Below are 22,245 nucleotides of genomic sequence, written 5' to 3'. Positions count from 1 at the left end.
TTCCTCCTGCTATTAGCTTGTCTCACTTTCTCACCTCTTCATGCACATCTCAACTTGCCAGTGAGGCCACTCTGACCCCCCCTCTTCAATACTGTGACCTCTGCAGCCACTGCCAGCACACCTGATCTCACAACTCTCTACTGCTTTTTAAAATAGCATTTATCACCTTCTATATCTTGTTTACTTATTTATAATGTCTATTTTTGTCTCTTCTGACTAGAATATAAGCTTTTTGAGGGGCAGGGGTCTTTCTCGGTTTTGCTCATTAGTATATCTCAAGAACCTAGAATAATGCCTGGCACATAATCAGCAATTGAATACTATTTGTGGGACATAGAAATGAATGATTAGATCAATCACTCATGGCATTTTAAAATAAAAATTATCATCATGTAATCAATTTCCATATGCAAGCTAGTTGAGTAACACATTAAATCTATATTTAAGAAATTAAAAATATTCTTTCCTGATTCTGACTTATTTTTATAATATGGGGAGGTTTTTTATTATGCTTCCACCGTCTTTCTCTCTCTTTCTCCCTTTCCTCCCTTCGTTTTTGGAGATTGATGTTCTATTCAGTGGATTATTAAATCTGAAAAGTCAAAGTTAGTGAGAAGGAAAACGATGTTAGAGATAATGTTTCAAAGTATATATTTCCTAGCTCCTGAAACTAGCTCAAATAATTTTTCTGTTACACTTTTATTATTTATTTTATTTATTTTTGGCCACGCTGGGTCTTCATTGCTGTGAGTGGACTTTCTCTAGTTGCAGCGAGCGGGGGCTACTCTTCGTGTGGTGCGCGGGCTTCTCATTGTGGTGGCTTCTCTTGTCACGGAGCACAGGGTCTAGGAACACGGGCTTCAGTAGTCATTGCGTGCGGGCTCAGTAGTTGTGGCACATGGGCTCAGTAGTTGTGGCGCATGGACTTAGTTGCTCCGCAGCACGTGGGATCTTCCCAGACCAGGGCTCAAACCTGTGTTCCCTGCATTGGCAGGCAGGTTCTTAACCACTGCACCACCAGGGAAGTCCCAGGAGCATTTAAATAATATGTGATTAAGGAAATGACTTTTTATGTATGATATGAAATATTAAACATGTGTTTTTAAAATAATTTTAACTTGAGGAACCCTAGGTTTTTCAGATTGTGTGAAACAGAATTATAACCAGATGTATTTTCAGGGCTAGTCCTATAGGCGTGATTTGAGCAACACTAAAGTTACCTGATACAGCATGAAATTCTTGTTCCTTCACTCATGGGACAGACCAGTGCTTCTTAAAGTGTGTTTCATAGAACATTAGTTCTCTGGAATATTATGCAAGTGTATGCCTAAAAAAGCTCTGAGGTCAAATAAATTTAAGAAACCCTTGGTTTAGCCACTTAAATAGGTTTGTTAAGTGTGGGACTTTTCAATATGCTAATGGTCACTGTGAATCTCTTGGAGAGGTATATAATGTGCATCATTTCCTGAGTGGATTTAACTGGGTTTATTTAACTGTTGGGATTAGAGTTTATTATAACCCACTTCGGGTCAGGCTGGGCTGAACTAAGAATTATAGAGACCATGCTCCACAAATTGAATAGCCTTCTACCATTGGCTCTCATTTGCATGGTTTCTGAGACCAGTGGGTTGATCTTGGACTCTGAAAGAGCCTGCAGGGGAGGGGAGAGCAGAAAAGGGCTGGGCAGACTTAGAGCAAGAAAGGCAGATTTAACTGGTGGGCTGCCTGTCTGGACACCAGAGGTATGCTGTAGGGGATTGCTAAAAAGTTGGAGACCAAGTGAACACCAAAGATAAAAATCTGGTATAAGAGCAGGTAGGAGCTATCCCAGAGCAGAGAACATAAGAAAAACATTATGTAGAATCCAAAGTAAAGGACATTAGGGGAAAATGCAATTCCAGTCTAGCAATACCATGAAATAGTATGAAGTAATGTTGTTTTTTTAAAAAATGTTTAATGACTTGGGAAAGTACCTAGGTTATAAAAATGTTAAGTGAAAAGAATATACAAAACTGTGCATGCCATTTGATCCCAATTACATGTAAAATACACGTCTTCATATGTCTGGATGAATATAAAAGTCTGGAAGGAAAAAGACCAAAATAGTAACCATGGATCTATCCAGCTGTTGATATTTGAGGTGATTTTCATTGTCTTTGTGTTATCTTCATGCAGTGATTTTTAATCTTCCCATTCCCACTGTCACTGGTCACAGTAATTTATTATAGTAGTCAATCCTTAGGAGAAGGGCCAGGGGTAATAGAATCCCGCTCTCCCAGCAGGAGAGTTGAGTCGTGTGTTTTGAAAAGTACCCCAGGGGATTCTGATTGTGAATCATGTGAACTTTATTTAGAACTTACTGGTTTTTAAAAATTCATTCAAAGTTTTAACTTATTTTTAACCTTTCAAAATTTCTTTACACTTGAGCACGTCAGATCTATCCAGCTTTAGCTAGGAAGCTCTGCAAGGAATATAATAGCACTTGGATCAGGAAGTAGATTTTTCTCAAAGTGTTATCAGAAGCCCAGTTGAACCAGAACAACCTAGGCTGCTTATTGAAAATGTAGATACCTAATCCCTACCACCAATTTACTAAATCGGACTTTCTAGGGACGTACGTCTCAGTCTTTAGTGTGTGTACAGGTCACACAGAGACTTTGTTAAAATGAAAACTTTGATTCAGTGGGTCTAGGTTAGGGCCTGAGATTCTGCATTTTTAACAAGCTCAGAAGTAGGTAACACTGCTGATCTGCTGCCTATACTGAAACGTAGGGCTCTCTAAACCAATAATGGCAGCTCCAACCCAGCAGAACCATGTCTTGAATGGAGACAGAATTAGCCAGATGTGGGTTGTTTAAAATTGTGCCTAAAATATAGCATATAGCATCTGGGTCATATAAAGAAAAAAAGTGTGGCAGAGTAAAGATTATAGAATACATTGTAATACATATCAGGTGCTCTTATGAGTGGCCATATCAGAAAAACAGACTCATGGTTGCTGTGATGTTCATGAGAATGTGTTGAAATTCCAAGCACCACCAGTAAGAACAAAACTGTTTGCACTTTAATGATTGCTGCTTTGCTGCCTGCTGTCCACAGGTTTTTTCTCTCATTTCCCTTTTACGGATTTTACAGAGTCTGGCTGGTGTGTTCACATTGTTCTTAGTCATGGAAATACGATCTTTTCTGATTCTATATGGTGATGAGTGAAAAGATTGTTTCTGCTGAGGGGTGAACAGGTCTTCAAACTAGTTTGCTTTCTAGTAAACCGTAAGGCCTAGAGAGACCCTGAGAAGACGCCTGACATCTCCCTGAAGATGAAATTTCAGCAAGTGTTTTGAAGGACTGCTTGTAGGTCAGATTCTGGTGCTGTGAATTCTGAAAGTTTTCAAGGCATTTTATGTATATTTTAATTGGATCCTATGATGGCTGATAAAGAAAAAAATAGCTCTTTCCGGAAAGTATAAATTGAGTTCTTACTGAACGTGACCAAAGTCAGAAATCAGATTTTTTGTTGAGTTTTATGCACATTTGTCTATAGAGTTGTAATGAAAAGTATTGTGCCATAGCCACTCTGAGATTTGGGGCATGTTACTAAATCTTCCTATGTTTCCTCATCTGTAAGAGGTGATAATAATAGTATCTACTACATTGGGCTGTTGTGAAAATTAGGTGAGAGAGTGCTTGGCATATAATAAGAACTCAATACACAATAGCTATACTATTTCTGTTGATGTTGTTGAATTCATTTAGATGGTAATGATAACATTTCCTACTTAACTCATAAAAACGCAGCCCTATTTTGTGTTCTGGTTTTGAGTTTATATTTTTCTGATGCTTTTTATTATGGTTCATTACAGTTTTAATGTTCACAATATTTTAAAGGATGTTTTTGGCTAACCAGATCCTTTAGAAACAAATTGATTTGCAAGTATGAGCTATTAGGGGAGCAGAGAAAATGAAAATAGAAAGCTGCTATTTTATAGACCCTTTACTTACGACCAAATAATTGGAACATCCTGTTTTATTTAGGGGTTTACGGTACCTAATTGAACAGTTGTGATGTTAAAACAGAGACAGCATCACCTCAACTTCTTTACCGAGCAAATAGTAACAACAGCCTTTTCAGAGATGAATCTGTCTAGAGGAGAAACATACATGATGGGTCTGATAAGTATCAGAAATAAAAGCTTCCTTTCTTCCTCTAAAGTGATTCATTTGGCCTGAGCGCATTGACACCTGTCCCCCACAGTAGGTGAGCTTCTGTGTCACCTCGGGGGTGTTCGTGCCGCACTCACCCAAGCAGCTATACTGTAGTCAAATGGTCGGCTATGGCACCGCCTGCATTCTGTTCCAGTACTCGGACTCAGTCCTGACAGCGCCTAACCTTCTGACTTCCTTTGGCTTAGAAGAGGGCAAGGGGATAAAAACAGTTCTGGTGGCAAAACCCAGGGATCTTTAGAGATGACAGAGTGGGGATGAAAGACAAGGAGTCTAAGATGCCATCTCTTGCCTCGCCCCTGCATCCCCTCTCTCGTCTCCTTCCTTCTCTCCCTCCACGGTCCCTGTCAAATGATCTCCTGATCTAGAAAAGTTGAGTCATCACCTTTATGGCCACACTTAGCAATTGTTCCAGGCAGTGCTTCAAGTTGTCCTGAAACTTTATTAGAAGAGAGAGAGGGGAGTCACAAATTGGGGCTCATTATTGTTAGCTGTGTGTGTGTTCCACCTTTCACTAGAGATTTAATTTTTCCCAGTTCTGCTCTTTACTCTCAGCCCAAAGGTGTCTTTTGAACTTTTTGGATTTTTCCTACACAGTGAAAGCTTTAGCACACAAGGGCTTATTTCTGTTGAGGCCAGCAGCCTTTTGCTTTTTTGCTAGTAATCAGTAGATGGCTGGGAATTTTCGCTAACGTAGTTAAGGAAATGTCAGAATCTCTTTTCCAGTCTTTTTATTTGCTTCTGTCTGGTCATTTAAAGCTATAATGTGTATGTTCTTCATCTGGAGAGGGAAAGAAAGGGGCAGAGGAGGAAAGGGAGGGGGCAGAGGGAGAGGAGGAGAGAAAGCGGTGTGGAGGGGAGATGCAAGAGGTGGCCTCTTAAAACCCTTGTCACTCATCCCCACTCTGTCATCTCTAAATTTCGCCACCAGAAAGAGCCTTCAGGATATTAGGAAAGTTACATACATACCATTCTCTTCAGATGAACTAAATCCCCAAGCATAGAAAGAATTTAAGACTGTGTTATCTTTAATCTTTTAGTCCAACAACAGATGCCAGAGCTGGCCTGGGTAATGTCATGGGAGCCACCCTAGAACAGAAACAGAATTTGCAAACCTACCTTTAATAAATTGTGCTTACATTCTGCTATAGTAGTTACTGTTTGGAAGAAGTCTGACGGTGGGAGATGTGTGTGATAATATTTACATGAACTTCACTGTGCTTACTTTTAATGCTTTTTGGTAAAAATATGCAGTTGACTCTTTGGGAAACTTCATTCATGAACGCAGGCTATATATTAATATTATATCCCTGGGGAAAATATATTTAATAGAATGTTCTGGGATGGAGTTCCTTTTAAGAAGTTTCTTGCTTATCTGTGTGGCCAATTCTTCTCACAGGCTCCAGGGCTCCGGGTTCCCTAGCCGCTAGGAACGTACTGGGCCCCTGAGCCCCAGCCAACCACGTTTTTATCTGGCTGTCTGCTGGCTTCAGTGCCTGTACGTTCCCTGCGTTTTAGTTCATGCGGAAGATTATAAGACATACGTCTTGGTGGATGAAACGTTAACTAATGGAAGAAAAATGTTTAGGAAATCTTCTAAAGAGTATATGAACATTCTTTTTTTTTATGTTAATTTTGGTCCTAACTGCCCTCTGACAGCCACTCCCTCCTCCCTCCTGTTCATTCTCTGTGCTCCAGCCAGAATGATGTACGTGATCTTGGCGCTCCTCTGTTAGAATCTTTGAGACTTCAAGTTTCCACCAGAATAAAGTCCACAATATTTACAGAGCTTTAAAAGGCCCCGCAACGTCTGCCTGCATCTCCAGCTTCATTTGATTCCCTCCTTCCCTCCCCTTTCCTCTCCCCCTGTGAGCTCTACACCTAGAATGAGTTTGAGTTCACACCCGTTCACTCTCTAGGGCGCTAGCTCAGCGACTCATCCTTCAGGTCACAGTGTAAGCAGCACCTCTCAGATTTTCATGCATCTTCCTCCTGGGCTAGCTTAGACATCCCCCCTTCTCCCGCTCACCACCAAAACTCACATAGCATCCTCTAGTTCTCCTTTAAAGCATTCATTACATAGGAGATTGTTAGATGTCCGTCTTCACCTTTAGAGTGTAGATCCCATGAAGGAAAGAGTATGCTCATTGCTTCACAAAAGTGAGCCCAGTGCCTCGTACTCAGTGGATGGTCAGTTTCTTGATTGAGAGCATTAATGAGTGAATGGAATAGAGGGAGGGAGGATGGACAGACAGATAGTAGAGGAATTGTGTTGTTAGCATTTCTCTTATCCTTTTCTAATCTCTAAAATTATACCATTCTGATTCTAAGGATTAATGGTCCAACTACAGAAAATATATCAAATATGTGTTTGTCTTTATAAATATAAATATGTGTGTGTGTGTGTGTGTGTGTGTGTTAGCATCTCTCCCGGTTATAATTCTGTTTTTAGATAAGGCTAGTCATGTATTTTAATTAACATTTTCTGCATTGAATCAAAGAATATGTTTGAATTTCACAAATACATCTCAATTTCATAGCCTCACATTTAATAACAGGTATCAAGATTATTCAAAGTTCTCTTTGAGCAATCAAAATTCAAATAACAGACATATAGCTGCTATGGGGTAGGAGACTGTGTATATACTCTGACAGAACTCTCTTTTCTTTCAATGTTTTACGTACTTTTTCTTTCATAATAGAAATCCTTTACATAAACAGTCTTAAAAAATACAGAACTACAAAAGACAAACCAATAAATGATAAAAGATTACTTTATTTCCAGTACTCACACTACTTCTATTAGCATATTGGTGTATTTCTTTATTATTATTATTGATGTATATGGACATGTAACATTACATCGGTTTAGGTGTACAATATGATTCCATATTTGCATATGTTACAAAATGATCACCACAATAAGTCTAGTTAACGCTTGTCACCAAACATAAATTTTTTTTTCCTTGTGATTGGAAACTTTTAAGATTTGCTCTCTTAGTAACTTTCAAATATGCAACACAGTATTATTAACTACAGTCACCATGCATACATTATATGTCCTCATGATTTACTTATAACTGGAAGTTTGTACCCTTTGACCCTTTTCACCCATTTCATTCACCTCCTACCTCCTGCCTCTGGCGGCCACCAATCTATTGTTCTATGAACTTTTTTTTTTTTTTTTAGATGCCGCATATAAGTGAGATCATACAGTATCTGTCTTTTTCTGTCTGCCATAATAATACCCTTAGCATAATACCCTCAGGATCCATCTATGTTGTTACAAATGGCAGGATTTCATTCTTTTTTATGGCTGAGGAACATTTAATTGTGTGTATGTATATACCACCACTTCTTTTCCCATTCATCTATTGATGGGAACTTAGGTTGTTTCCATGTCTTGGCTGTTGTAAACAATGCAGTGAACACAGGGGTGCATATATCTTTTCAAATTAGTGTGTTCACTTTCTTCAGATATATACCCAAGAGTGGAATTGCTGTATTACGCAGTAGTTCTATTTTTAATTTTTTGAGGACTCTCCATAACGTTTTCAAATTCCTATTCCCACCAACAGTGCATGACAGTTCCCTTTTCGCCGCATGCAAATAACCATCTGTTATTTCCTGGGCAATTTCCTGAATTGTTCAAGGGTTGGAGTACTGACCCTCTGCACAGTTGAAAATCTGCATATAACTTTACATTTGGCCCACCCCATCCAAGGTTCCATATCATGTGGTGGATTCAACCAGCTGTGGACGGTGTGGTGGATCTGTTGCACATGTTCAGTGAAAAATACCCATATGATTAAGCGTGGACCTGTACAGTTCAAACTCGTGTTGTTCCGGGGTCCACTGTCTTTTTGATAGTAGCCATTCTAATTGATGTGAGGTGATATCTCATCATGGTTTTGATGTGCATTTCCCTGGTGATTAGTGATGATGAGCACCTTTTCATGCACTTTTAGTATACCTTCTTTGGAAAAATCTGTCTTCAGATCTTCCTTTTTTTTTTTTTTTTTGCGGTATGCGGGCCTCTCACTGTTGTGGCCTCTCCCTCTGCGGAGCACAGGCCCAGCGGCCACGGCTCACGGGCCCAGCCGCTCCGCGGCATGTGGGACCCTCCCAGACCGGGGCACGAACCCGTGTCCCCTGCACCGGCAGGCGGACTCTCAACCACTGCGCCACCAGGGAAGCCCCTTCCTATTTTTTTAATCAGATTGGTTGTTTTCCTATGGAGTTGTATGAGTTCTTTATATATTTTGGATATTAATTCCTTATCAGTTAAATGATCTACAAATATTTCTCCCATTCATTTTTGTTGATGATTTCCTGCGCAGGTTTTTAGTGATGTAGTCCCACTTATTTATTTTGCTTTCGGCGTCAGATCTAAAAAAATCATCTCCAAGGCCAGCGTTAAGGAGCTTAACACCTATGGTTTTTATTCTACGAGTTTTATGATTTCAAGTCTTACTTTCAAGTCTTTAAGCCCATTCAGTCATTTTTTGTGTGTAGTGTAAGAAAACGATCCAGTTTCATTCTTTTGCATGTGGCTGTCCAGTTTTCCCAACATTATTTATTGAGGAGACTGTCCTTTCCCCATTATATATTCTTGGTTCCTGTGTCATATGTTAATTGACCATATAAGTGTGAAGTGTGGGAGTGTATTTCTTAGCACTGTTTTTTCTAGTCTGCTTTTTTTTGTTTGTTCACCTGTTTCTCTTGTACATAGTGGAAATTATTTTACTTAATAATTTTATGTAAACTGTAAAACATACCAGGGAGTGAGTAGTGAGCCTTCTCTTGGCACGTCAGTGGGATGCTTACCAATCCATACTGGTATGCGTAAGGAAGGAGGATTCGTTCAGTACTTTGGCAGAGCTACAGACTGGAGTACACAAAATTGTAAGAACTAATAGCTGCGGAGCATTTCAGGTCTAAATTCCTTGGCATGTTTCCCAGTGAATTGCAATGAAGGTGTGCATGATCGTCCACTGCTAAATTAAAAGGTTCTTGGAAACCAAGTGCCTAAAATACTAATAACCATCTGGCACTTTGCGAGTTGTTAGATAACTAATTTTCTGGGTGACTGTTTTCCAAACATGTGGTCTCATTCCTTTCTTTTAACCTCCTCCCATCCCACTTTCTTCGTTTCTGAGCATCCTCCAGACACTGTGAACTCCTTTCTCTAATGTTCCCGAGCACTGTCTTTGTACTTACTGCCTGAAATACTCGGTCTTCCTCCACTCCAGCACTTTGCTTTTTGCTTGGAAGGTTCCATGTTCTTTCACTCTCAGACTGAATGGTGCTTGCTCAGAGAGGATGTCCTTGATCTTTTATAAAACAGGTCCCTGTGCCAGGTAACCTTTTTAGGATCCTCTCCCTCTGCACCAAGACTCCATTTACCATTTGACCATCCTTCACTTGAAGAAAAGGGTGCTGACAAACCATCATAACACCCCTAAAATATGGTACTGTAAGATTTGAACTATTACAATCCAGAGATGATTTCTATAAGTTACAACAAGAGAAGGGAACAAAAAAGTGTTGTTCTATAGAGTTGTGTGTGTGTGTGTGTGTGTGTGTGTGTGTGTTTAACTTTCTCTGTCATGAGAGATGAAGCATGTATGCCTACAACTCTGTAATATTTCTAGTAAATAAGAGGCGGTCTCCCTCTCAGAGCTCCAAGTGAGGAAAGGAAAGCTGGAATTGGATGGCATTGCTGTCAGTCATCTGAGTGTAAAAGAGGGCGGCCGTTTGCCTCTCCCAGGGCACCTGTGATCAGGCTGTATCCCCAGATCTTGTCCGTTGACCCGCTTCTCTTCTTTCATCTTTCTCAGGCTGTGTGTAGAGGGGTCTTATGTGAGTGGGGGGAGTGGAAGAGGAAGGGGCTTCACTGTTTGGACTTTTGCAACAAAAAGGAAAAACTTCAAAAGCAGTAAGCTCAAAAAATCAGTGCAAATATTATGGGTTCGTTTACTTGATTTAAAAAGTTACTGCTAAAAATAATTGGAACATTAATGAAAAAGAACCCTTTTGACTGATGTGTGTTCCTTGGTGTTCTACATCTTTTACTCCCTGCCTTATAAAAATAGAGCTAATTAATTTAAGTTCTGGCAAAGAAAAGGGAGGATTCCCTGATCTTTGGCCAAGAATTCCCCTCCACTACCACCAACATTCTCACACACTCCCCACTCCCAACCAAGCTATTCTCCCTGACATCATCTGGTGTTTTTCCGTCCTAGTTTTCATCGGAATTTAGAGTTGTGGTGTTCTTTTATCTACATGTTTAATGTTTGCCTCTCCCATTAGAATGCAAGCTCCACAGGGGACAGGTTCTTGTTGGTCTTGTTCACCCTCTTACCTTGTCTCCTCGGGACCTACCCCAGTGCTTGGCATATGGGTGGTGATCAGATGTACATTGAATGAATGAGCAAATAATGATTTATACGAATCCATTTTTTAAAGTTTATTTTTCAGCTCTGTCCCACTTGTTTCATTTGAGGAAAAGGGTTGACAAAGTACATGGGTCTCTGACAAGACCTTCCCATTCATTCAATAAACACTTGTTGAGTGCCTGTCACTAGGTCAAGCCCTGGGAATGCCACATGAGTAAGACATGATCGATGACCTCCAGGACCTCAGAGATCAGCAGAGGGAGAGACACACGTGTGTAAATAACTGCCGTTCTTTAGGAAAGAGGGTAATAGAGGTGTGTAAACATGAGCCATCAGAGTACAAGGGGGAAGATTTGAATTCGCCCAGAATGTGAAAGTTTTCACCCAGTCAGTGATATTTACACTGACCCTTGAACAGAGAGGGGAAGTTTGGCTGGTTAGTTACCAGGGAGAAGAGAGTCCCAAGCTGGGGATGGGGTCAGAGACGTGAACATGAATGGCATATTTGGGCAGTACTGTGTGTTTTGGGGGTGGATTGTGAATGCTGTGCAATTTGGAGTTTGGATTTGATCTTAAAGGGGCCAAGGAACCTGCTTAAGCCCAGAAGCCATAGCATACGTAGGGTTCACTGGAGGGGAGTCCATGTTTTGGTTAGAAGGTCAAACCATTCGCTGCAATTACGGGCATTTTTTTTTTCCATTAAAACAGCCTTAATTTAGAGTTCATAATGTATCTTTCATAGACAAGTTTTAGAATTTCATAGAGATATTTTGCTCGCAATTGGTAGCTGTTTTAAAATGTATTTTCCAGATAAAGACTTTTTAATGTATTTTATGTTGAATTTTAGAGACTTTTGAAACCCATTTTTAAAAATGGTACCCAGATAAATGTTACAGTATAAGATCTCTGCAGAACAAACTTCATGAATCTTCATGTGAACTGTGATTAAATATTTTGGATTCTTCCAGATGAGTGAAATACCTAGGTCTTTTCCCCCTGCCCCATCGGTAAAGGTAATGCTTCTTTGTCAATGCCTCATCGAAACAAAACAAAATGCCTCTCTCTCTTGTAGTTCCGCGGCAGCCTTCAAATGACTTGTTTGAAATATTTGAAATTGAAAGAGGAGTCAGTGCAGATGATGAAGCAAAGGATGATCCAGGTAGATCCCTATATTCTTAGGACCGTTATGATGCCATTTTATTTTTTCCCTCCATTTCATTAAAATAACTTTTAAATTGTAGATTGTTCGGTTACATCTGGGAAAATTATACATTTTTTTTTACCACTTGGTTTCCTCTCTAGTTAAATCAGTTGAGCAAAAACTGAATCATCATTATCTTTTTTTTAAAAAAAATATAAAAGCAGCATTTGAGCTTAGGAAATCATATTTTATAAGTGATGTAAGAAGGTCATAATTTGGCAACAATTGTGTGTTCTATTTTTACAGCTGAGCACTGATGCACAATTGTGCTGAGAAAGGATTCATGTGATTTCCTTTTGATCTCATGAAGGGACATTCTGGTGGGATAATTAAGTGCGGACAGGAGAGAACACTTGTACAGATACCCCTAGTTCACAAATTCATTTTTGTCATTAGCTGTTGGGTTTGTGGTCTACTCATGTTTCTGGTTATTTCCTTTCAGGCGTTCTGATACACAGTTGTAATTTTGACCATGGGCTTTGTGGATGGATCCGAGAAAAAGACAGTGACTTGCACTGGGAACCAGTGAGGGATCCAGCAGGTAAAACCATTTACCCGAGTACACATTTCGGTCGGGTCCTATCTGAGGACCCCAGTTGTGCTAATCAAGGATACTATAATGCAGCTCTGTGTTTACTTAATAGAGAGGATAAAGAAAGCTTGTCCAGCATTCATCTTCTATTTTTTTAGGTGATCTGAATTTGTTAGCTATTAGAATTTTAAAGTAGACAAGCAGTTTATTAAAAGGCCAGCTAATTTCTCTCAAAAAAAGCTTTGTATATATAAAACATGTAGACTCATTCTAAAATATAATTTTCAAGTTATGTATAGTGCCCCATTCCCAAGCATAAAAATAATATTGTGGTACAGCAGCCATCATAGTAGCCTGTGGTTGTTTTCTTGATTATGTCTTTTTTTTTTTTTTTAAGATGTAGCAGAAGGAGACAGTGGAAATTCCTGCGAAGTTGTGAATCTCTCTCACAGTCTAATTTTCATACTAATTTGTTTGCTGGAGAAATTAGTTATAAATTACCACCACTTATTCCACAAGAGAATGTTATAAGAAAGGGAGATTTAAATATAGTCCCTTGGAAACTTAAGACTTTTAAATTGCACACTTCCTATGAATCTATAAAGTTTCAAAACTTACAGTATGTTTTGTCATCTTATTTCAGGAAGCAGAGCTACATATTATTGTTGGCTTTTTACCCTCCCTTTAGTAGTTAAATCTTATATGGGTGAGTCCAACTTAATGGAAGGGTGAGGAGTTTGGTTTCTTTTTTTCCTTTTTATACTCCTGATTCTAGACTTAGAAATGAAAGATACAAGACATGAAGAAAAAGTATGTTACTTGTTTTTAAAAGCCTAGTTCCTAAATACCATCCCAAGTGTACAGATAGAGCACAAAACATGTAAAAGTTAACTTGAGGATATGCTCTGTTAAAACCAGCTCTTCTCAACGGTCAGTGTGCACACAGGTCAGCTGGAGGCCTTGTTAAAATGTAGATTTTGATGCATTTCTCACACGCTCCTTGGGGATAATTTTAGGGCTCATCCTTAATGCACATGTTGAGTAGCAAGTTATTAAAAAATTGGTGCAAAAATATATTCATTAGATCCCCTAAGATTGAAATGTTAGAGATATTAAAAAATGAAAATTTGAGGTAAGCTTTTAAAAAATGAGTATCCAACAAACTCAAAGGAGTTTTTAGATTACTTTTAACTATAAAATAATTTTTAATGCCCCCACACACACACGCACACACACCAGTACACTCCCTCTCATTCTCACTTTCATGTTCTCCCTCTCACTTATTTAAGGTTAACTCTGAGCCAGACCACATTATTATTAATATCATAGATAACTGTGAATAAGAGAGAAACCAACATTTATTTAATACCAGCTACAGTCCTGACTCATTCATCATCTCAGTTTTATCTAATCCTCTTATCGACCCTGGGAAGCAGGTAATATTGTTTTTGTTTCACAGAGGGCCAGAGGTTACATCAGTTTCCTAAGGCCACAGAGCTAAAGAATGGACTTCCCATCCAGGCCTCTCTGTACTGCCTGTGCCGCCGTCTCAGCAGTTCAGTGCCCAGAACAGCAGCTGTGTAATTCCGGGGTTTTCACTACCCAGTCTGGCCTCTGTGTCCTGGTTGTGTGCATCATCCGATTAGCAGATCTCAAGCCTGTAGATTTGAGTGACCACTGACCTGGAGTAGTGTGCTACAGAAGGAAGGATCTTTAGCAACCATGTGTGATAGAATGGCGAATAATGTTCATGGTCATAATGAATAACTCTTTCAAGTAAGGTATACACTGGGGAGAAAAATTCATGCTAAATAGTCCGAAGAATTCATTGCACTTCTCTGTAGACAGTCTATGTAAAATGTTTGACCTTTAGAACTTAAATACTATCTTTTAGAACTAATTTAGTACTTTTCAACAGTTTCTGTTATTCGTCACATATGTAAATGTTTAAATTTGTTGTGACCCCCAAATCCACTTGCCCTCCAATAGAAAAATGAGAAGAGAATTGACAGAGTGGTAGACAAAAAAAAAACAGGTTTGAAATGGTCCTTTGGCTGTGATAATACAGAACAAGTTGAAAGGAAGTGGCGGCTGCTTGTGATTGGATAGCTCCTGGTGATTGGCTCTGGCCCCTCAAGGATGCTCTTCTGGGGTTGTTCCAGGTTTTTACCAGCAACTTGGATGAACTGGATATTGAAGGCATACTAACCAATCTGTGGATAACGTAAAGCCAGAGGAGAAAGCGACTGTGTGTGCTGACACAAACAGCATGCAAAGATTAGATCAATGGGTCACACTTAAGAGGGTGAAATCTACTGGGGATGAATATACGGTGTAGCTCGTGGTCGAGAAACCACCTACACAGCTGTAGGTGGGGGAAGATGTGACTTAGCAGAAAGTGTGAAAGACTTTTAGACTTTTTGTGGGTAATAAATCAATATGAGTGAACCCTGTATCATTGCTGCCCAAAAGCTGGGTCATCTCCATAGAAATAGGTATTTTTTCCAGCACGGAAAATACACTTTGGTAGGTTCTTACCAGTCTGAGAAGTACAGAGGTAATTGTAGGTCACTCAAAAGAGAATGACCTGGATGGAGAGGTGTCTCAGAGCCTGTAGAAAAACAGGTGAGGAACCCAGAATGTTTAGCCTGGAGAAGAAATAATGGAGCAGGGCAGCTTTTCAAATACAAGACCGACAACATCTAGCTCAGTTGTTCCGTGATCACAAGGGGATAAGAAGTCGGATCACTAGGTGAAAACTACAGGGGGATCTATTTTTGCTCACCCTCAGAACTTTACCGTAGTCAGAGCTGTCTAAAGAGAAATCAGGCGGCCACGGAAGCAGGGAGCTCTCTGTTGGTGGAGATGTTTGACTGGGTGACATATGACAAGATGTTGTTTTGAGAATTAGACAAAGGGTGGATTAGAAAGCCTCTTATACCGGCTCTGGGAGCCTCTGACTCAGAATGGAATGTCCCAGGTTGAATCAGTGAGCAGGGTTCTAGCTGGGAGAATGGATGGGAAGACCAAAGATGGCAGAGATTTAGTTAGAAGACGTATGAGGGCATAGCTTACATCAGGGCGGAATCGTAGGCGGGCTTTTTAGAATATGTTGGGGAGTTCTAATCATATACAGATTCTGACATATTCAGATGGAGAATGCTAATGAAGCTTACTTTCTGTGCCTATTTTTCTTCTAGGCAGTTCAGGTGGGGTTATGTATGTATCCCATGCTAAGGCCAGAGAAGACTATAAGCAATTTAATCAATTATTTTTGTGTATCATTTTAACTACCAAACTAATAGTTTGCTTGTTTCTATCTAGATTATACCATTTGTAAAGGAACATATGTTTGGATTTCCACATATGATTTTTATGTTGTGCATTTCTTATCCAAGATCCAGATTTGCAAATATTCTTATATGCTAATATCTCTAAAAAACCTTCCCTTAAACAAACTTATAACTTTGAGAAACAGCTGCAAAATAAGTGCATTTGCTAGTCACCTTCCTGGTGCTCATTAGGTTTTGTTATCACATTCAGTCTTAAACTTAATTGCGAGATAGTGAAATTAATCCATCCTCTAGGGAATGGAAAATTGTGCTCCTGACAGATGTGATAATGTGCTACAGACTTATAGCTGTGGCCCTGAACACACGCCCTTCTCCTGTAGTGTCAAGGCTAAACTTGAGGCCCTTTTCCTGGAACCCTAATCTCAACTGACTCAGCACTCTGTCTGCTACTGGTAGCTACAAGGAATTCGTTTAAATATAAAATATGCCAGCGTGTACATACAGCTATGTCTATTGCAGCATTAAGAAACATTATTTTGAAATACATGAAAATGGAAAAATAAATCAACAGTGAAAATAAAAGCTCCCTCCCAACCCTGGGCCCCAGTCATCCTCCCCAGATGCAACCAGTTCCTTGGTTACCTTTCCAGAGAGCTATTATTCCTCACAACAACCCTCTCTTCTGTACCTTGCTTCTTCCACTTAATTTTATCTTAAGTGTTAACCTGAGTGTGGACCTGCTATATAACACAGGGAGGTCAGCTCGGTGCTCTGTGACGACCTAATGGGTGGGATGGGGCTGTGGGAGGGAGGTCCAAGAGGGAGGGGATATAGGTACACATATAGCTGGTTCACTACACTGTACAGCAGAAACTAACACAACATTGTAAAGCAATTTTACTCCAAAGGAAAAAAAAAAAAAGTGAGTGGACTTTGAAGCCAGAATGCCTGGGCTGAAACCCACCATCACCACTTACGAGCTTTGATCTTGAGCAGGTTACTTAAATGGGGTCATCAGTAGTGTCTAGTAAACGTATGTAAAGCATTTAAAGCAGTCCCTGTCCTAGAGTTACCATTAAAATAGTATTAGCCATTGTTGTCAAAGATTGTTCTGTATCAGTGCATACATAACACCTTCATTCTTAAATGAATGGCGGTTACTCCATCACTTCTTAAACGTATTTAACCAGACATCCATTGAGGGACGTTTCAGTTGTTTCCAGCCTTTTGGTAGTTCAGGCAATGCTGCAGTTAGTAACCCTGTCCAGATATCATTTCATATATGTTTGAAATTAAAATTTTATCACCTATATATCTGGCAAGTGTTACAGCATCTATTATTTACCAAAAAACAACTTTAGATATTGTGATGCTTTAAACTGAATCCATGAAAATATTTAATGTAATTTTTTATTTAAACCAGTATTTTGGAATCAGAAGTGAAATTTTTATTTAATAGGTAATTTGGAGGTCTAGATCAATTTTTCCCTTAGCTACTGTTCCAACTTTGTAACACTTCCATTTATTAAAAAGTGAAAGAGGGCTTCCCTGGTGGCGCAGTGGTTGCGCGTCCACCTGCCGATGCAGGGGACATGGGTTCGTGCCCCGGTCTGGGAAGATCCCACATGCCGCGGAGCGGCTGGGCCCGTGAGCCATGGCCGCTGAGCCTGCGCGTCCGGAGCCTGTGCTCCGCAACGGGAGAGGCCACGGCAGTGAGGGGTCCACATATCGCAAAAAAAAAAAAGTGAAAGAATTCTTCATGGTAAAAAGAAAAAAATCCTAGTGGCCACAGAGTAGCCCTATAGGGGAAGAGCAATAGTAACCTCATTTATAGAGTTTTAAAAATCTATATAAAATGATTATTTGACTCTTTTATTAGGATGTCTTGGTTTTTGTTAGGTTGTCTTACTGCAGGCAGTGTCTGGCATAGTGATATTAGTATACATTCCACAGGGATTTAAGATAATCCTTGTTTTCTTAAAACTTGCAGGTTAACTGTAATAACCTTATATCTTAGTCTTAACCAAAATACCTGTGATGATTCAAAAAGCTGACTAACAGGGAGACATTCGAAATCCATCTAAATATTTTGGCTCAAAATATTGTTTGGATTAATTTGGGGAAGACGGGGGTGGAAGGAGTACAAAAAACTGTGTTTGTTTTTGGTGAGTCAAGTACCTGACTCAGGATCTATTTCTCTGTTGTTTTTTGCTGTATTCTTGGAATGTCATTTATTCAACAAATGGCATTAAACTCCTACCATACGCTAGGAGTGTAATGGGGTTTGAAGAGAGGTTGGCTCTGACATCAAAGAGTTCACAGTCTCTTTGACTGTAAGAGACCCTCTTTGACTGCGGGAAAGAAACGTGTAAACCAGTAATTCCTGTGCTGAATAGGGGTTCAGGCAGTTCTGAACTCAAACTGTTACTCTGCTGCCTACTGGCTGGGTGACATCTTGGGTGACTTCACCTCTCAAAGCCTTAGGCTTGTTTTGCAGGTGCAGAAGCTAATAAGTGTTCACTTCACGGGCTTGTTAGCAAGGTTAGATGAGATGCTCCCCGGAGGGCCCTCGTACAGAACCTGGCCCTCACAGGTACACACAACTCACCAATTTGGGCCTTTAAAGGCTCAGAGGAGACTTGATAGAGGAGAAGTCACTTGAAGAATAGGACATCCCAAACCTTGTCATGTCTTGTACAGATTAAGCATAAGGAATGCTTTTCAGTGAAAGGTAAGTGGGGTTTCTACCAAAACAGTTACAGGTGTTCAGCATTCCAACCACATTTTTCCTATGGATAAGTCAGTGTTGAGACTACAGTGTGTTTTTCAGGTAGCTGCAATAAAACAGCCTGAGGGGTATGTCACTTGTACTTGGACTGAGTTTCAAACTACTACTTGAAACTTTCCGTCTCTTGAGAAGCACCGTCCCTCACGTCACTGCTGCTCAAACTTTTTTTTCCCCCTTAACTGCAATTCCTCTAACAATAGAGGGAAGCAAACTCTGGAGCCCTAGGGATCCAAGCACATCATCAAAGCGACCTTTCCAAAGGGAAAGATTTTACTAACATTTTGTGTTCATGTATGTGTAATGGAAAATTTCTATATCAATTATATTGTTATGGATTTGTATTTATATAAAAAATCTTTTAAACTGCTTACCTCCAAATACTATTGATGCTCCAGGAAGATGTGGCAGGTTTCCAGAACACTTCTGCATCTTCTTGAGGTCAGGTATGAGAAGCACAGCAAACTCGTTTTTAAAGGAGCCTTCTCCCTTTAGAGCATTGGTCCCCAAACTTTTTGGCACCAGGAACCGGTTTCTTGGAAGACAGTTTTTTCCACGGACTGGGGAAGGAGGGATGGTTTGGGGATGATTCAAGTGCATTACATTTATTGTGCCCTTTATTTCTATTATTATTACTTTGTAATATATAATGAAATAATTATACAACTCACCAGGGGGCAGAGCTCAGGCGGTAATGCGAGCGATGGGGAGCGGCTGTAAATACAGATGAAGCTTCGCTCACTCGCCCACCGCTCACCTCCTGCTGTGCGGCCCGCTTCCTAACAGGCCGCGGACCGGTACTGATCTGTGGCCCGGGGGTTGGGGACCCGTGCTTTATAGATTTTTTTTTTTTTTTTTAAGAGGGGAGAGGAGAGAATAAATAGATCTAGTGCCCCTTTAAATCACCATCTGCTTTACTGCCAGGAGACAGAAAATCCACCTAGAAAATTCTCCCTGGTAACTTCACCGCCATACCAGCCAGCCAGCCTGACAGTATGATTCTAGGTGCAAGAAGATCAAGAGGTGGTGAATGTGTGTATGTCTGATCATATTTAACTGGAAATATTTACAGCGTTAGGGTGACTAATTATTGCCTGTCCCTGGCATAATCTGGACTCCTCAGGAGCAAAGTGTTTTCTGTAAATACAAAACCACAGAATTTAAGACAGCCATGGACCTAAATCCTATTTTTCTCCTTCGAAAACCTGGAATTCTTTACTGATGACTGGCACCGTCTGAAGTTCACTAAAACAAGAGGCGCGAAATGCCCGTCCCCGCCGTCGCACCAGCAGGGACCTGGGTGCGCGCATACACGGCCCTGCTTTTCCCCTGCAGGTGGACAGTATCTGACAGTCTCGGCAGCCAAAGGCCCGGCGGGAAAGGCTGCTCGCCTGATGCTTCCCCTTGGCCACCTCCTGCACTCAGGGGACCTGTGCCTGTCGTTCAGGCACAAGGTGACGGGGCTGCACTCCGGCACGCTCCAGGTGTTTGTGAGAAAACACGGTGCCCACGGAGCAGCCCTGTGGGGAAGAAATGGTGGCCACAGCTGGAGGCAAACGCGCATCACCCTGCGAGGGGCTGACGTCAAGAGCGTAAGTAGACCCGCCGGGGAGGCAGAACCGGGGAGGGTTTCCTTTCAGAGGAGAACTCTGGGGTCTGCGATGGACGCCTCCGTCTCTTCCTGAATTTAGGCGGAAGGCTTGTGCCTTGGCCGGGCGTGATGGGTGACCCCATACGTTGCCTCTTTCTATACCCGCTCTGCCCCTTCGTACACATTCTTCACGGCAACCTCTGACCACTGTCACTCTCCCCACCCTGGTGAATAGCCCCTATTTTTAATGAAAAAAAATTGTAGGAGTTGAAAAAGTGAAAAAAAAAAAGTTAACAGAAACTTCAAAGGGTGGCGGCAGGGTACCTGCTTTTCCTTTTCCTTAAACTCGTTGTACTTCAAACTTTGACCACCATGAGTTACCCTAAAGTGGTTTTTTTGGGGGGTGAAATGTTTCTTTAAAGTCTTTGTTTTCCCTTTGCCTCAGAGATCATAGTTAAGCAGCCTTGGATGGAAACCAGAACAATATGCTTGGAAAGTATTATCCTATTCAGGACAGGTGGTGGGAAAAGCTTTGATTGAATATATAAATTTTATCCTAAGTAATCAAGTCATAGGTAGCAATAAAATGATCTATAACACCCCACTGAAATAGTGAATGTATTTGGAAAAAGTGTCTTTATGTTGATCCTAATAAAACAGTTATTAGGAAATTCTGCCTCTATACCTATAGGTATAATGTCTAGAAACTTTTTAAAAGAAAGAATAGACTCCATGAAGACAGCTTGTATCAGAGTCTTGGATTTTGTTTTACTCTGTTTCTCTTTCTTAAAATTTTTCTTAATATTTACATTGTTTGGAAATATAAAAATAAGTTGTTTCACATCCTAACATAGGTTTCCGTTAGATAAAATACAGGAAAGATTTTGGTCTTTCCATAAGTGAAACAACACTGTGATTGCATTAGGGTGTTTGATTCTATTCCATTTTAGGCAACAAAACTATATTAAATTAACCCAGAGGAGGAACTAGAAAACGTCTAAGATAGGCTGCACGATTATGATCTTTCAGATCTTTGACTCCTAATTTCTACACCTTTATATTCCATCACACTCTTTACTTCTGACCTTGGTCAGAAGTGTCCACTTCATAATCATTCCTAAATGGAAGCAGTCCATTGTTTAGAATGACTTTTTTAAAGAGTAACAGATTCTGGGCAATGGGGTCTGGTTAACGATTTACTGACGACTTAAGTTTCTACCAGAAGGCAAGCCTCATTGACACTGGCAACTCTGTTCTAGTCTTTCCTTCTGTTAAGTAAGTTTACTGTATAGTTTTGGGGAAAGTTTGTCTTTATTTTGCTAAACGAGCAGGCATTGGAAAGGGGCAGAGGAGGCTTGACCGGTGTGTACGTTCTCTCCCTAGGTCATCTTCAAAGGTGAAAAAAGGCGTGGTCGCACTGGGGAGATTGGATTGGATGATGTGAGCTTGAAAAAAGGCCACTGCTCTGAAGAACGCGAGCAACTCCAGAACTAGCAATGAAGCCCCGTGTTGCTCCCTCTTCTTTTTCCAACCTTCACCTCCTGTCCTTTCCTCCCTCGTATCAGGCCTAGGAGAAGAGTGGGTCAGGAGAAAGTCTGGCTGGTGACCCACATCTTGCTGGCCTGCTTTTGTGCAATCCCAGTGAACAGTGGCACCTTCCTTGAAATACAGGGGGGCATCTGTAGATGTGTCCAAAGCCATCTTTGGGTGTTACCTTTCATCCCATGTCTCTTAAGAAGGCCTTCAGTGTGTGTGACCTATACCGTCCTTCATCCTGGTTACAAGGTGTTCCCTGTAGCAAATTAGAGAAGTTTTCAAAAGAAATCTGTGCAAATGACCATTCTGTTATCTGTTCAGTGTTGTACCATGAGTAGTATTGACTTCCCCTAAGATGCGTTGTACAATGTGCTTGTGAAATTGGTTTCTCCTCTCCACTTGGTAGTTCTGGTCTGACCTGAACTCTGACTTTCACTGCCACTCACTTTATAAAAGAAGGGTATGTAGCATATCAAGATGCATTTATTCTTGTTATCTGTATTTTTCTTTTAAAGACAATTATGTAGAGTGGGCACGCAATCCCTCGTTAGTAGTACTGTGTTTTGTGTAAATGTGTTATTGGTGTTAAGTAGTTATGTGTTCCTAATATTTACAGACTCTAGTTGCAAGGGAAAGGCAGCTTATGATCTCTTGAGTTAAAAAAAAATACATGGTGGAATGGCATCCA

The 22,245-nt window shown here is 40.4% G+C and overlaps 1 protein-coding gene across 3 annotated transcripts in view; it reads left to right on the top strand.

Moving 5' to 3' along the window:
- Positions 1 to 21,988, top strand: part of NPNT (nephronectin) — a 76,296-nt gene extending 54,308 nt beyond the window's left edge. The window contains exons 9-12 of one of the 3 annotated variants that reach the window (XM_007452159.1): positions 11,692 to 11,778; positions 12,263 to 12,361; positions 19,766 to 20,022; positions 21,405 to 21,988. In XM_007452159.1, the coding sequence (XP_007452221.1) occupies positions 11,692 to 11,778; positions 12,263 to 12,361; positions 19,766 to 20,022; positions 21,405 to 21,515 (554 nt within the window). In that variant the 3' untranslated portion in view covers positions 21,516 to 21,988. The remainder of the gene's footprint in view (positions 1 to 11,691; positions 11,779 to 12,262; positions 12,362 to 19,765; positions 20,023 to 21,404) is intronic. The other 2 variants (XM_007452157.1, XM_007452158.1) reach the window with 2 other exon arrangements.
- The last annotated feature ends 257 nt before the right edge of the window (positions 21,989 to 22,245 follow it).

This window comes from Lipotes vexillifer, unplaced genomic scaffold (assembly GCF_000442215.2).
Source record: "Lipotes vexillifer unplaced genomic scaffold, Lipotes_vexillifer_v1.1 scaffold22, whole genome shotgun sequence".
NCBI classification, from domain to species: domain Eukaryota; kingdom Metazoa; phylum Chordata; class Mammalia; order Artiodactyla; family Lipotidae; genus Lipotes; species Lipotes vexillifer.
This window is presented reverse-complemented; position numbering and strand designations above follow the sequence as displayed.